This window comes from Schistocerca serialis, chromosome 7 (genome assembly GCF_023864345.2).
Source record: "Schistocerca serialis cubense isolate TAMUIC-IGC-003099 chromosome 7, iqSchSeri2.2, whole genome shotgun sequence".
In the NCBI taxonomy this organism is placed as follows: Eukaryota; Metazoa; Arthropoda; class Insecta; order Orthoptera; family Acrididae; genus Schistocerca; species Schistocerca serialis.
In genome coordinates, this window is record NC_064644.1 from 422,468,147 (window position 1) to 422,485,102 (window position 16,956).

The 16,956-nt window shown below is 42.1% G+C and overlaps 1 protein-coding gene across 2 annotated transcripts in view; it reads right to left on the minus strand.

Moving 5' to 3' along the window:
• LOC126412126 (E3 ubiquitin-protein ligase TRIM33-like) overlaps nucleotides 1–16,491 on the minus strand; it is a 129,747-nt gene extending 113,256 nt beyond the window's left edge. For both annotated transcript variants that reach the window (XM_050081567.1, XM_050081566.1), the window contains exons 1-3: nucleotides 15,780–16,491; nucleotides 15,447–15,661; nucleotides 15,246–15,371 (exon numbers count right to left, since the gene is read on the minus strand). In XM_050081567.1, the coding sequence (XP_049937524.1) occupies nucleotides 15,246–15,371; nucleotides 15,447–15,661; nucleotides 15,780–16,077 (639 nt within the window). In that variant the 5' untranslated portion in view covers nucleotides 16,078–16,491. The remainder of the gene's footprint in view (nucleotides 1–15,245; nucleotides 15,372–15,446; nucleotides 15,662–15,779) is intronic.
• Nucleotides 16,492–16,956: the final 465 nt, after the last annotated feature.

Genomic DNA, 16,956 nt, shown 5'->3' on the forward strand with positions numbered 1-16,956 from the left:
TGTATGAGCTACTGTATATAAGGCTCCACAACCATATTGTAGGAGTGTCTCATTACATAAAATAACACTATGAGTTAAGTCTGGTATGACTGATGTGGTGTAACACAGGACAGTGGATTCGTTAAGGTGGAACGGAAGGAGAAGCGCAATGCAGCAGTAGTCTCCTCTAGAGTGTGCAGTTTACCAGAGGGGACATCAGCCCACCAGATGTTCTATCTCTGAATGAGGAGAGGCCTTATATGCACCCAAAAATCCACACCTGGTATTGTCAAAATGAATGCTGGGCACCTAATCGCTTCTCAACCAAATGGTTGACCAGTCTGTTCGCTGGGATACCCACGCAACTTGTGACCCAAATCAACTCCTTGTCTCAACTGACTACTTGAGACAAGTGCATCTACTGCTGTGCCCCTGGCGTTATATTCCCGTATTGAGTCTTGTTTGCTTTGAGAGGTCACTTTTGTTCAAAAGTTAGCACCAAAATGTCTAATGTAGTGAGAGTTGTTTGTTTTGTTGTGCAGTTTGGCATTTGAGTGGTGAAAGTGGGATTATGAGGGACTTTCCTTTTTATAGAAAAATCAAAATGTAGCAACAAACAATGACAACAGATTTTATTAATGACCGAAGCAGATTTCATAGTGGAAGTTCTTGTCAACAGTCTTGTGGTAAATTCTCTACTGTCATAAAAACATATGCAAGAATTTTCTATAGAAAATACGTTTTTGCAAACACATCACACAATATTGAGAACACAGTAAATAGTACCTTTTTGCATTACCCTTTGTATCTTGTTTCCTTGCTAAGTGCCAAATAAAAAAATTATTTTTCTCATCCAATAAATCAGACTTTTTCACTATTGAAATAACTTTCATTACATTTTTATTTTTGCATAGTACAGTTTTATTCTCTGTAAAAAGTAGATATTTTTGTTTTCAGATATTTTGTCTCTCTTGTAGGAGAATTCGAGTAGGAAAAAATACCAGGACGTCATGTAACTTTTCAATGTGCCACAAATACAAAGAAAACAACATGATAAGAATTATTTTTGGAACACAACCTACGATCAGCATAGAGACAGAAGTGATGACACTTACTGCAGGACCTGACCATCATTTTGCAGGACAATGCTCAAGCACGTACAGTGCAAGCTGTTACTGATTCGTTTGATTGATGGGGCTGCTAAGTGCTATACCACCTGCTGCACTCCCCTGACTTAAGCCCTCGTAAGTTCAACTCTATTTCTAAACTGAAGGAAACACTTCACGGCACTTGCTTCAAAACTGCTACAAATTCGTCAGACAATAGACCGTGCCACTCGAACTGTCAACACAACTGGCACTGCTAAGAGTATCCTGCGACTTCCACATCGCTGGCAACGGGTTATACACAATGCTGGTGACTACTTTGAAGGTCTGTAAAACTTGGAAACGTGTCTATTTTGTAAGAGCTGCAAATAAATAGTCGCCACTATTAAAGTTCCAACCCTCGTAGATCACTGACATCAGAGACACACTCATGCCACGGTTGGTTGCCGATTTACATGCATGCACAAAAGGCGCATGCACTTCAAGTAGTTGATCTTGACCAGCAAGTCGCTCGTGTAAAACGGTCTTAACATCGATCAATGGCCTGGAGACTGCTCACTGAGTCAATATGAATTAAGATGTGTTTGAGGGAGTCTTTTTAGTAAAACATAAGGCTATGATAATGGGTATTGGTTCTGCCATAAAAACATGAAATGTTCCATGCAACAAATCTTGTTCCTGACTGGTTGGGGATGAAAAGTATATCAAATACTACCCTTCGTTTTAAAGGTAACAGTGTAAATGATGGCAGCACCTTGATCCTCTAGAAGAACGAAAGGGATAAATCCCACAGGATCATGGGAGTGACTGAAATTTTAAAACCTTGAAACAAATCAATACTAATACCTGGTCTGGATGCCGAACAAGGGGTTTGGAGGGGTGTGTGGGGGGGGGGGGGGGGGCAGAAAAACACAGGGAGCACATTCTAAGGAGGTTAGGTGGAGGTCTTGTCAGAGGACCTTGAGGTTCATTCAGACAGGTAATTTCACTCAATGGTGGGAGTCAGGTCGCTGACGCCCCCTTGTATGCAAAAATAATGTGATAAGTTCGATGATTAATAGAGTGTTGATCCATAAACCCGGTAAATGGAGTCCAATCAGGATGAGACAAGGGACTAGGGCCAAACAACTATAGGTGAGTGAAGTGCTATCTGTACGAATGCATGCTTTCGCGGCGATATCCATTAATAAAACATTCATGGGTTTCAAGCCAAGTGGTTTACTGCCTACGAGCCTTCGGCAGAGACCTCCTCTGCCATTGTCAAGTGGATGACTGTCGTGTGGTTGTCACTGCTGTGCTTATGTAGCCGCGCCATCACTCGTGACGAGACTGGTGCTTGGTCCCACACCATATATGGTAACGTTTTGGCCGCGCAACGGTTGGGCCCACTTCAACTCCCTAAACACCAGATCCCACGCTGTACTCAGAACAATCTGGCCGACATAGAACTGCCCACAACCACACGATATCTTGTAAATTCCTGGCGTTCTGAGGCCTACATCGTCTTTCACAGGTCTCATTACTTTCCGGAGGGCTGAAGATTGTGTCTATTTTATGCCTCTTCAGGAGCCAACTAATCTTCCCTGTTGTCAAACCACAAAAAGGAAAGAATGCAACCTGCTTGGTGTCTTCTTCAGAGGTCTTTTTCCTTTAAGGCTTGGATAACACTCCTTGTGAGATCTGTTTGTTGTCATAACCATTTTCCTTAAAAATATTGCGTAACTGTCTCAATTCTCTCGACAAGTTTTCAGCATCTGGGACAGTTTCAGCTCGATGTACTAAGGTCCTCAGAACTGACTATTTCTGTGGTGGGTGATGGAAGCTGGTGGTGTGCAGATACCGATCCATGTGGGTGGGCTTGCGGTAAATGCTCTGACCTAGAGACTTATTGGGTTTACGGCGGACAAGCACGTCCAAGAACGGCGGGGAACCCTCCTTCTCTACTTCCATTGTGAAGTTGATGTGGTCGTGGATGCTGTTGAGGTGCTCCAGGAACTCTTCTAACTTTTTTTGTCCATGTGGCCAAATGACGAAAGTATCGTCAACGTAGCGATAAAAACAGCTCGGCTTTGCAGGAGCCGTGTCCAAGGCGATGTCTTCGAAATGCTACATAAAGAGGTTGGCTACTACTGGAGCTAATGGACTTCCCATTGCCATGCCGTCAGTTTGGTTAAAATATTCTTCATCATGTATGAAATATGAGGACGCAGAGTGTGCTTAAATAAATCCATGATGGTGTCCTCAAAGAGCTGGGACAGCAAGTCAATAGTCTGTGATGGGGACACACGTGAATAAAGAAACCACATCGAAGCTAACCATAATATCCCCTTCAGCAAGTCGCAGACCTTTAATCCGACTGATGAAGTCTGCCGTATTCTTTGTATGGTGTCCACAGCATCCAACGCCTGTAAAGAGGAGGCTGGCCAGATGTTTAGCAAGTTTATAGGTCGGCGATTCGATGGTACTCACTATCGGCCTCAACGGTGTGTACTTCTTATGCACCTTTGGCAGACCATAGAACGTGGGCAGACTTGGTGCCTTGGGGAGGATGCCCGTTTGTGAAGCTCTGAAGTCTTCCTCACTATTCTGGATTTTTGGTCCCGAGGTAATTTTTGGTATGTGTCTTCCTCCAACATCCATCTGATTTTTGCGTCATAGTCGACTCGTTCAATTAAGACGGCAGAAATGCCCTTGTCAGCTGGTAGGACGACGATGAAAGAATCATTCCAGAGAGCATGGAGGCCACTGCGTTCAGCTCTAGTCATGTCTGAAGCTGGTGGTTTGGATTTTAAAAGAACATGGCTCGTTTCTCTACTAATTTCCTCAACTACATCACTCGGATACTTACGAACCGCTTGTTCAACACCACTCAATATGTCAGCGAAGGGGATGCTTCGTGGTGAAGGAGCAAAGTTACGTCCCTTCTTAAGTGCTGAGATGGCACCTGCGTTGATGGTTCATGCTGTCATGTTGATCACAGCATGTTCCGCAGCTTTATGTTCTGCTCCATGTTGTTTCAGTGAAAGCTTATTGAATTTCCCTTTCTGCTTCTCCGTTGCTCTCTGTCTCGATGATGTTTGCTGCGCAACTGTTACTGCACAGAGTGTTATAAGCTTCCACAAGCAGGTAGTCTTTAGTCGAGTGTGGTCTGTCGAAAGCATTGATTGTGTGAATCTTTTTATTGCGCCTATCGCGACTCAGCATCTCCGCTATATGGTGAGTAGCAACTTTCCTTCTCTGGTATTGCTACATTCCATCCTGGATTTTCTAGTGTTTGCTTTAGTTGATAAAAATAATATGGGGAAGCCAAGTCAGCTCACAGCAGTCTCAAAAATTGGGACTGTACAACAACAACCAAGCACTGGGAGTTCTGCATCAGGATGACTGTTGTATGACAACAGAAAACCATCACCTGCATTTTTGCAGGAGGGAACTGAAAACCATAGGAAAGGGTACAATTGGGGGTTCTTTGGATGGTGCCTTGGTTCTGGCGTTCACCCAAGACAGCAGGATGGTGAGCTATACCAAATGCAAAAGGTGTTACATGGGTAATCAATGGCACAATGGAGGGCACTAGCCAATAGATGGTGATGAGAAACGGTGTAAAGTTCAGCAAAGAGCCCTGTGGGATGTCATTCTCTAGGACCCTTGGAAGCTGAGTGTTATACAATTCTTAACCTGAAAAAACAGGTGGGACAAAACCTGAAGGGTAAAAATCAGTAGTGAGCCTCGGAAGTCCCAGTCACAGCAGTTAAATAGAAAGTGATGGTGCCAATCAGTATCATATGCCTTATGCAAGTCAAAAAAGACTGCAATGGGGTGTTGATATTTAGATAAAGCCTATAAGGCTGCCATTACCAACTTAAGCAGGTGGTTGGCAGTGGAACATCCCTCCCAGAAACCACAATAATAAAGGGACAAAAGGCTCCGAGATTCGAGAACCCCGTATAATTGGCGAACAGTTTGCAAAGCATGTAGGTGAGACTAATTACGTCATAGCTGCTGAATGACATTGTGTTTCTGCCTGATTTTAGGATTTGGATGATGATACCACCTACCACTGTGAAGGGAGACACCTTCAAACCAAATACAGCCGAAAATCCCAAGTGAACAGAGCCTTTGAGTAACTTTTGGAAGTTGCATCATCTGATTATGAACTGAATCATGGTCCGGGCCTGTAGTGTGTGAAAAGGTAAGAACTGGAAGCAGTTTCCAGTCAGTCAAGGGTTCATTATATTATTTGGTGTAGCTTGGGAAGGGGGCTGAGTGAGGTGGGGGACTGAAGGATAGGGAGATGTCCTTAACTGGTTATTTAGGCATGCAAAATATAGCCAGGAAACAAGAGGATGCCAATGCTTTCACAAAGTGGGTCGCAAGGCGTTCATTGAGAACTGACACACTGGTAGAAACACCATCCTGAAGGATGAGACTGGGAATATTTGTTGATCTTTGGCAGCCCAGAAGGCTACAGAGCTTGGCCCATACCTGAGAGGGAAAGGCATACATTCCCAAGGAGGAGACCTAGTTCTCCCAGCATTCCTTCTTTCTGTGTTTAATTAGGTAGCAAGCCTTAGTGCTTGATTAAAAGTGAGGAGGGGAGTCTGTGATGAAGGATGTCACTTGAGACATTGCAGGACCTTTCGCAATCCTGAATAGTAGTTACAATGTTTTTGGTCAACCATGGCACCGGCTGATGGCAGATCGGACTTGTAGAAACGGGAATAGCAGTTCCAGTGGCACAGTTGATTGCCTCAGAGATGTCTTCCACAACATTGTCGATGCAAACTGACAGAGCGGGGATGAAGGTGCCAACAGAGGCGAACAACTGCCAGATAGCTCTTTGAAATGCCCATTGAGGTAACTGGTTCACTAGGTAGTGACAAGGGAGTGACAGGATCACTGGAAGGTGTCACTGTCAGAAAGATCATCGTGTAGCAACCACTGGTGCAAAGCCACAAATTTGGGGAAGAAGTCGTAAGGTCAATAGCCAAAAAGGGGCCACGGGGTGCATGGAAGCCATCACTGAGTAGAGACAGATCAAAATCAGAAAGAAGCTAGTCAATCAGAAGGCCCCTAAAGGAAGTTGTACTTCCCCACATAGACTGGTATGCATTGATATACTCAAGTAGGGCAAAAAGAGTTTGGCCTGCCTTGAAGTAAATAAACATTACAAATGGTGATTGCTGGTGTCATTTGCACATTGCTTCCAATGTGATACGAAGGGGAATCCACTCACAGATGACATCTGTGGGAATCAATGTACAGACCCCTCGACATGTCCTCTTGGGGCCAGTACAGTTCTGACAGAATGCACAGTAATCTCGAAGTGCTGGGAAACTGTCATCAGCAAAATGTGTTCTTGGAGAGCAACACAAAGTGCAGAACAAAAGAAAACAGGTAACAGCAATATCCATAACATTTCCAATGGATCACCATGTTGAAGGTGTCCTCATTAGGTGTAAAGGGACCAGAAAGACATATCACATGCCAGGGCCACTGTCTGTCTGCAGTGGGAGGTGGAATGACACAATGAACATTGGTTCAGAATCAATGACATGGGGGAAGCTGGTACCTCCAGAGTCACAGGAGAAGCCTTCACTCGCGATTTCTTCTTCTTCTTCTTCTCCTCCTATTTTGCAACTTTTGGAGCATCTCTAATGTGAGTGTAAAAAACAGAGGAAGAACAGGTACCTCTCGGACCCAGAGTTCACAACTCCTTCAGTCACTAGCTGATTTTGGCCTCTGACCTGTGGATTTCCAGGGAGAGGGGTCCCAAGAGGGAGACCTACCTCTGGTAGATGCCAGAAGTCAAAGCTGTTTCTCTGGCCAGGTGCGGAGAGTGATTCCTGAAGATCGTGTCTCAGGAATCATGAGCAAGGAGGGCAGGGGTAGATTTGGGTTTGAAAACGTTGAAGTAGGTGGGGTGCAAGAGCAATGTTTGCCCAGTTTTTCACCATGTCAACTGGATGCTTGGGTTAACAATTTTTCCTTGTCTCAGTATAAGACAGGCAGCCAGTTCCTTTATATGATTGTATCTTCTTATCTTTTGCACAATATAGTAAATGATTTATGTCTTAAGTATAAGCATTAGAACGATCTCATGGGCAGAGGGATTGCATGTCACACTTACACAGAACAACCATAACTTTTTTGTAACTTCTAATCTCTCTGGAGATCAAGGTCTCTGAAACATAACTACTTGTACTGTATTCAAAGTTTTATGTGCAGTAATAGTCACTGGTATGTCACCTAGTTTTTCACCTGTCTGAAGTGCTCGAGATAGTGCAACAGAAGAGACTTTAATCAAGACTGCCCATTTTGCAAATTACTTCACAGTCTTACGGCTTGGGGTAGCTAGGATAGGAAAAGCAGCTGGACTGTAATTGCCTGAATTGAAATATCAATACCATTCTGTTGAGACAGTCAGATAAGTACAGTCATTGTGTTGATTTAGTTTAATGTATTTCCTGTGCGAAACATCCATCCCGATACCACCTCCCCCTATGGTTGCCAACCAGTCGCAGCAAAGGTCATCTGATGCATGGGGTTGTTGCTAGGAGCCCTGATGCCCCAAGAAGATGGGTGTCTACTCCTTGTCATGTGTGGTGAACTAGCATCTCAGACATCAGTAATGTGATCACCGTGCTGTCAGAGATCTCTACCAAAAGGGTAAATAATTACACCATCACGTCAGACTGGCTACCACACTGGCTTTTAAGCACATTTGTAAGTCTATGTAGTTATTGTACACAGAGCATCTTTAACACTGTAAGCAGCAGGTGCTATTTAAGGCATTCTTCCAGAGTTTATCCATACTACACAACTAACAATCTGTTATCTGATGCCCACAGCTTGCTATTTTATTGTTTTTGAGGTGAATTTTTACTTGACAAGAGCCAAATGGCTGTAACCTAACATATCTTTTCAACACAACTTATAACAAGTAAGTGTGTAATTGTGTAATCCTGGCTTCTAGTCTGTTATCAGTATTTGATATTTTTGTTTTGCTTGGATCTTTTGTAACAATGTGCAAGTTCTAAGTGTCACACATGCCTCTGAAGAAAATAATTTTATAATTATTGAAACTCAGGTCAAGAGTTCAAATAAACCTGCATTACATAACTGGTTGGCTGATCTTTTCCATCCTTTCCAAGACCACCACTTTACAGTTGCTGCTTACAGACACATTCATGATTTTAATTAATACTTTGAAAACAATTTGTAGTCCTTAGAGGTATCTGACTGAATAACACAGACAGATGAATGGTGTTCTACACTAAATGTCATCAATATAATTTGGTTTAGTTCTACGCATGTTCGAAGGGTCAGGTTTACATTTAGCCTTTGTTGTAGTATATAGTAAACTTCAAAGAAAATTGATGTACCACCAATTGCACAAAAAAGAATGGAAAACTTTAAAATTGTATGAAAACAATTCTAGATTTAAGACAAATGCATTTTGACTTGGAAGACCTATTGATGTATTATAGTCCATCATTCGGTTGTCCAAAATAGTTATGAGCCAAAATTGTGGATTTCATACTCATTAACAATAACCCCCAAACACTATTATTTCTTATGTTCACTGTTCATTTCACCTTTGCTCAGATGTGGGAAACCCAGAAAATAGAAAATTCAACATTTATGCGAATATAAAGTCAACAATGAGCTGATGCTCAAACAGTTACAACACCACATGCATTTCATTCCAAATTAAAACCATATTTTGAAATGATTATTGTGCATCCTAATATTCTGTTATTGAGTTTTAACTTTTCTTGTAGCAGCATACAGCATGAAATCAGAACCTATGACAACAATGCCCACATACAGCAGAAGCAAGAATGTGAAATGTTACGAACAGCTTTCGGATGGACTGATGGACAGATTGAAACCTGTCGGGCACTTAACACTGTCGTCACCAGCACCCTTTCTCATGTTCATGGTACACATTAAAACCTCTGTCCAATTAAATTGTGTATGAGTGCTGGCATCACACTTAATGTCACCAATTTTCTTGCTATTGTTTCATCATCACCGAAAATTAAGGGTAAATCCCTCCTATCACCATAAAGAACACACAAAGTTAAAATATGGTGCACTGTGCGTGTGACACCACGAACACTGCATTCCAATGGTTCTTCAAACCACAAGAGATAAGCATGCTTCATTGGACAGTGTAGGATACAAAGGCGAGTGAGGACCAATTCATCTCTTCTTGGCATCCAAAAAGAAGTGTGCTAAGATAACAAGCTGATTTTGACCAACTGCAGCTTCTTACAGCCACTACTTTTATCACGCAGCCAACAATCTCTCTGTCACCCACTAAACAACAGTCTGTGGGCAGACATTACAGTGAACTGTGATATTTTCCTGGCAGGCTGCTCTCACTGCTCTGTCAGCTTCCTCATTTCCTTTGATTCCCATGTGTCTAGGGACCCAGCAACCTCTTTCCTCTGCCTGTATCAGAGATGTATAGTGTCCCAGACCACGTGAACTATCCAATCTGCAGGGCTGCTGAATAGCCTGTAGAACACTAGAAGAATCCATGCAGACAAGAAACTTCTCTCCACCAAGAAGACTCATGTGCTCCAGTGAGTGCCTTCTTGATGCCCAGAGCTCTCCATAGTACTCCAGAAAGTGGTTCGGTAGGCAGATTTTGCTGACAAAATGTGGAAAGTTAATAGAAAGCCTGAGATAGTGCACTTGTTTTGATCCATTGGTAAAGACTATCACATGCTCCTGATATTCCATTACAATGCCATTAAAATCCTTTTTTAAACTACAGGTGGAGTAGTGAACTTGTGCTCTGTCCTGTCCAAGTTAAGAGTGGGTCTGTCACCTATCCAAGAAGGGTATATACTCCATCCAATTTAAGAATTGTTACCTTTATGTTTGCTGCCACAAGTTGCTCTAGATAATCCTACGCACAGACAGAAAAACACTTAGTAGCCAAGTAGGCAGTAAACCTTTATCGTGCAGATCGTTCAGCCCCAATATTGACAACAGGATGGTCAGAGATGGTCCTCATTTTGTATACATTGCACCATGAGAAATTCTCAGCAGATGGCAAGAGGTGGCTCACTGGCTACTGCACAGGGGCTAGGAATGGGACTGGTTCAGTAAGCTCCTGCGGCCATTCTAATGCCAGCATAGGGGACAGCACCCAATATCTTTAAATAGAAAGGCCTATCTGAGCCATGCATTATACTGCCATAGTCAAGCCATTTGCAGTTGAAGGTTCTATAGAATGTAAGAAGAGACTGGTCTGATCCACTTTCCAGGTCTTTCACTAACACATTTTAAAATGTTTAGTGCCTTCAAACAAACATTTCAGATCATGGAGGTGACGCAGCCATGTTAACCTCTGATCAAAGATGAAGCCCAAGAAACATACTTGAGGTCTAAAAATCCAAGATGGGCCCCTCAGCCAGAGTTTTAGGTAAATAAAGCACTGACAGAAATGACTAAAATACAGGCAAATAGTTTTTTCTGCAGATAATTTAAAATCAGTTGTATCAACTCAGTCCTCCAGCCTCTTACAGGTCAGCTGTAGTCGACATGTAGTATCTGTGAGACACAAGGAAGAGCAGAATACCGCAAAGTCATCCAAAATAAGGAATATTTGGTTGGACGCCTTGCCACTGATTGAAGGGTGTTGTTACAAATGTTACTCTGAGGAATGTCATTCATTTGAAGGAAATGGCTGGAGTTTGTAGCACTGACTTAATACTGCAAATATTTTTCAGTAAGGAAGGACTGCATCACAATGGGGAGATGCCCATGAAATCCCCATTCATGCAGTTGTCAGACGACATTGTCTCCAGGTGGTATCATATGCTTTCTCCAGATTGAAGAAGATACCAATAACCTGCTGTTTCTGTAGGGATGACTCTTGAATTGCAACCTTTAATTAGAGGAGATTGTCTACTGCGGGCCATTATTTCCAAATGATTGAACAATCCCTTGGTTTCAAGAGTCCACACGAGGTGTTGATTTATCATCCACTCAAGGGTCATTCCTGCACAGCTAGTGGGTGCAACACTCCTGTAGCTATCTGGAAACAACTTCTGGTAGTGCGCGCCACGGAAGTTGAATACGCGGCAGACGTCAAGGACGTTGAAGACCCATAGAGGTCTCTGCATCATCGCGCAGTGAGCTGTGGCGGCGCGCGCCTCCTGGCCCGCTTTTAGTGTGAGGGCACCACTGTGGAACACATGGCCCCAGCGGCCAATAGCGGCACCCCCGATAGCATACTTAAGTGCCTGCCTCGCGCTCAGCCAGCAGTCTAACATCGCGTGCATCTCAGGACATATCGCCTCAGACAGCGTATTGGCTTTCATGTTTCTATTCCAGTGGATGTGGTTGTCTTGTTCGGTTCGTTACTCTGTTGTCTGTTTTTGTTGTGTCGTAGCTTCCTCCGTTGATCATGTCCGTCCTCTCCCGTTGTGTTGTTGTTCGCGGACCGCTCCGCAGGTCCTGCCGTGTTTCCGTCACTACTACTCCGCGACCGTTCCGGTCGCCGTTACAACAAACTTGTCCTTCCATGACTTGAGAAGTGGTATCAGACACTCTTCCCATCATGGATCCAGATAGTAGTCTTCAGCCCATATTTTGTTTATGAGGATAGAAATACTTCTTTCCCCGGCATGTTTACGTGTTTTAGCATGCCATACTGAATCCTGCAGGGTCTTGGAGCAGTGTCACATGCAGCAGTGCAGGTTGTAGTTCCCACATGGAGTAAGGACAGTTATGTGGCTCAGAGTTGTTAGATGAATAGTCTAGTCTGTGTCTCTCCATGTGGTCTCTATGTTGGGGAAATCTATGATTAGCATAATAGGTGGAGGTCAAATCACAAAAGTGTTTCACAATTGTCTGCACTACTTCTGGATGACTGTTGTTTAATGTTTTTCTTTCTTTTTTTTTATGATTATGGTTTTAGGGTGCAAAACTGCTACAGTTGTAGGTGCCCACTGTGTGGCTTAGTGAATGGTGAAAAACCGAAATTTAAATCAGCAGCAATGGGAGCGAAACTCAAGAAGGAGGGAAACTTAAAATGGAAGGAAATCTTACAAAACTGCTAATGAAAAGGGGGGGGGGGTGTTTTCCCCGAAGAAAGCGCTTCAAATGACCGCTGTCATCTCACTGACACTGATAAACATAAGGACGCAATCAGCTGAGCGCATCATCTGCTAAAAGGGAAGATATATGAGGTGACAGCTGTAAACGGGCGAGTAGCAGATAAAAATAGGAGCACTGAAGTGAAAGGTGTCTCACCGTCCATGTTGAAAGCAGTGGGGACAAAGCAGGGGAGGATCACCACTTAAAAGATGTCGATGGCTAAAGAGACAGTAACCAATCTGGAGTCCATGTTGAAGGCAGTGGGGGCAAAGCAGGGGAGGATCACCACTTAAAAGATGTCGATGACTAAAGAGACAGTAACCAATCTGGAGTCTAGTTAAAATTACTTCCTCCCAACAAAGAGGCCAAGAGGAAGAGGTTCAAGCACAGGGAAGAAGTTTTACATCCCATAATTTATTATCGGGAAGTGCAGACCAATGTCTGTGCCATAACAGAACAACACAACAACATAAAATGCTCTGTAAATTGGCAAAGGGAGCCACACAAACAGCCGACCGAGGAAGAGAGACTGCAAACTTTGCCACCATATCGGCTGCCTCGTTTCTGCGGATACCAACATGCCCTGGGATCCTGAGGAATTCCATAGAGATGCCCCCCAAGTGCAGCATGTGGAGGCAGCCCTGAACCCAGTGGACCAAAGGGTGGACAGGTTATAGTGTGTGGAGGTTCAGAAGAGACCTGAGTGAATCTAAGCTTATATACTATATCTGCTTATAGGAACGGATGTACTGGACAGCCTGGAGAACAGCATAAAGCTCTGCATTAAAAACCAAACACTGGTCGGGAAGCTGGAATCTAATAGGGGTGTCGCCAAGTGTAAATGAAAGTGGCATCCTCCATCAGTGCGCATAGACAAGCAAATGCTCGACGATAAACTATGGGGGGGGGGGGGGTACTATCCTTGGGAAGCTGGCAAAGGTCATGGAGAAGGGAGGTCCGGGGACGAAGCCAAGGTGGCGCCATACCCCCATTTGTCAAGAAAAGTTCTAGGAAATTGGAAGGAAAGGGAATATAGCAGTTGATGGAAGTAGACTCCCGGTGGTAGAAGAGAGGAAGGGTGGCCTGCATATCCTAAATGTAGACATAGTATCTACCAAGATTATAGAAGTTGAAAATAGAGAAGGACTCTAGAGTATTAAATGAGGTATTAAGAAGTGAGAGTGAAGTGTAAAATAGATTTTTATTTTACCAGAAAATATTTAATTATAGTGCACATAAAGACGTATACTAGGGCAATGAACCATGAGGCCTACTCAAAGGATAAGGGGGATGAACCCAACATTTGCTAAGGATATAGGGCAGGCGTACCTACATAGAGTAAGGATGTCCTGTGGTCTGATGAATAGGGATGTTTTATAAAGAGGCGTACCTACCAGAACGGAAGGAGGAAGTGCACTCATAGGGTCAACCCACATGTAAGGTATAGGTACTGATCCTAGGGGAAAAGAACAGTATCATGACAAGTAACACATTTAATAGGAATTATTCTGGTAAGTTTGAATTTTATACACCACTAGCTTTTTTAGGTCTATGTTTTATGTGAGTTTACAAGTGTCGAAAAGAACACTTTCAGTTGCTCAGAGTACCTCCAGACTACAAACTACTATAAATAATGATACTATTAAGTACTAAGGAAAAAATAGTACAAGGAATTACCTAGAATAAAGTACTCAAGTGTCATGAACTACTGGAGCTTACAATTGTAAACTAAAGGTTTAGTCCTTACAATTCCTAGATATAAGAAAACAAACTTCAACATTGATTGAAATGTTCACATTTTATAATTAAAGTAAAACGAAAAAGATAAGGAATAGCTAAATAATACGAAAAAGGGTATTCACGGTTATGAAAGGAACAAGGTATACTGTTGAAATATGAATTCTTGTTATATGTGATATAATGTACATAATGATTGTATATAAAGTATCGCGTGTTCGATCTGAGCGGGGGAATATGTAGTGCTTCATGAATTTCTGTGTAAATTCTAGAACCATGTGGCTTTCCTCCGTCTCAAACACATGACATTTTAAACAGAAGTGAGAGAGAGACAAATCTGACCTACAGCGCATGGCATGTTTGTGTGTGCAGATCTAAAAACAGTTACGAGCGAAATGCGGACGCAGCCGCTAACAAGTACCTGCTGTACGATCCATAGAGTTTCAGTGTATGTGTAGAGAAGAACAAGGAGTGTTTATGTATGATGATTGTTAATGACAAATGAAGAAATGAAATTAGACTTTTCAGTAATTCATGTGTTGGAGTTGCTAGTAGCAAGACACATTCACGTTCATAAATTATATGGCTGTTAAACCAACGCTATTGTAAATGTATTTAATTGAGTCTAATGTGAGACGAATCGGTTGACTTGCAAACTTCTGAATATTTATGTGAGAAATGGTGAATTTGTTCTTTATGGAAGTTGAAATATAACAAGATTAAATTAAAAGTATTCTGCGACTATCCACTTATTTCACGAGTAGAGAGAGAGAGAGAGAGAGAGAGAGAGAGAGAGAGAGAGAGAGAGAGAGAGAGAGAGAGAAGATGGGTAAATTCACTTGACCAGCTTTATTCTGCAGAGAAGAAGTTTTTGGAGATCGACTATCCAGAGAGGAAGATCAGCTGTGCACACCAAGTAAGTCAACTGATGTGAGAGCAGTGTGAATAGTGTGAATTTGGCAAATCAGCTCCACATCGACTCTTGTCATCTAGTGAATTGGGTTATAAGTAACACGTTTTCTATATGCTTAGGCTAAATATTTTGCTTTCTAACTACAGACACATGTTGTAACTGAATTTTTACTAGTATTATTATGCTACTTTAGTTTCCGAGATTCATTTATTTCCTTACTTAACTATAACAGCTGCAGCAGAAAAGAGTTCACTAAAGATTGTCGATGTCTTGAATATATCTCACAAAACACAAATTAAAAGGTGTGTGCTGAGCACTACGCGGAAAACTGATATGAAAACCACATATTCATGTAGTTTATAAAAGACTTAAAATATTACACCTCATACCTGTCTATGCACAGCACAGTAGAGACTTCTGGGGGCATTCGTAACAGCTGAAGCTTGATTGTCATTTTCTGCCTCTTCCTTTGGCTTTATGGTATGTTCTTTCGTAATTTTTAAACGTTGATGTGCCTACATCAAAGGTTCATTAAGTACATAATATTTCTTCCGTTACACAACAGTGAATAATTAAAAACATATGATTACCTGAACACAACCATCACAAATATATTCAGAGCACTCCACACACCAACTTGTAACAATGGAATTATCTAAACAACTTGTGCACTTCTGGTCACTAACTTTAGAAGAGCCTTGACCATTTTCATTGTCACCCTCTGCTTCCAAGAGAAACTGGTTTTCAATTATGTTGGCAGCATAACAGTGAACACGACATATGGGGCACACCACATTACTATTCTCTGCAATATAAGAAGAGCACTTGTAGAAAATTGTTTAAAAACCTAATTCCAAAATTTACAGCGCTATTTCGATTTAGTTACTATGCTGTTGATTAACGTAAACAAAATATAATCTTACCGACTACTTCAACGTCAAGTTGCTCCTGTTCGTTAAATTTTAATGACAAGCAAGAAGAACAACTGGCGTGAAGACAATCTAAAAGTTTCGGAGCGTCTCCGGACGATAACACATGTTGGCAAAAAACACATTTTGTATTGCACCAAGGGTTTCCAGTTGGGTTGTCACCAGTTGTTGGACTAGGTATAGTATCTTCACTACAGTCGTTCATCTGTTTGTCCGAGGTTACTGATGCATGAGTGTTATTCTCGTTTGCTTCTTGTTTCACAACAGCGATAACTTGTTCTTGCCTATCCATTTCCCCGACTAAAAATCTTCTGTCACGCTACGGTTCAAAATTCGCGACCTAAGCCATCAATGTAAACAACTCAGTATCGGTATGCAGGCCAGTCACTGCGGTAACACACTTTCCACTACTACTCTCAGTTATATGAACGCAAATATGATTTTTAAAATAATTACGGCTTTCTGATACAATTCATCATTTATACGGCATTTCTGACAACAGCCATTTCTCCGTGCGGCCGTGCCAGGGATTTAAGAAGGTCGAATTAGCGTTAAACGCATGGACTTCAGAGCGATAATAACAGCATTATAGACACATAAGTCATCTATGTTTTCAAATTAATGTAAATAGTCGTCCCACGTATCATTAACGCATTCCATCCTGTCAATATCCTACATTTTCATACCGCCAAAACACCACCTACCACCATCTAATTCCTCTTATCGATATATTCCATGGTCGATATAACCAAACTCACTTCCTGCAATTGCAACTACACTCCGACCGTTTCAAATATCGATATTATCGATTAAACCGAGTTCCGATTCGCATGCAGATAATAATTGCGGCGCGTAATTTATCATGACAGGGTGTACCACACTGTTATACATGACTGATAGAATGTTATAAAACTAAACTATCTTTAAATTCTTAGCGTAATCAAGTTGTTCTTGATTATTTCACTGCAAAATAATTGATTTATTGATTGCAGACGACATTCAGACACTATCATAGCTGAGTAACTGGATATTTCGTTACATGATATGTTAAAAACAAGTCATCATTAATAAAGCGTCACGCATTAGTATTTCTTTTGTCCATAGTTGATATCGGAAGGTACCAAATATTAATGGTGAACAGTGCCACTTGGAAGGCGTTTCCAGCTAGGAA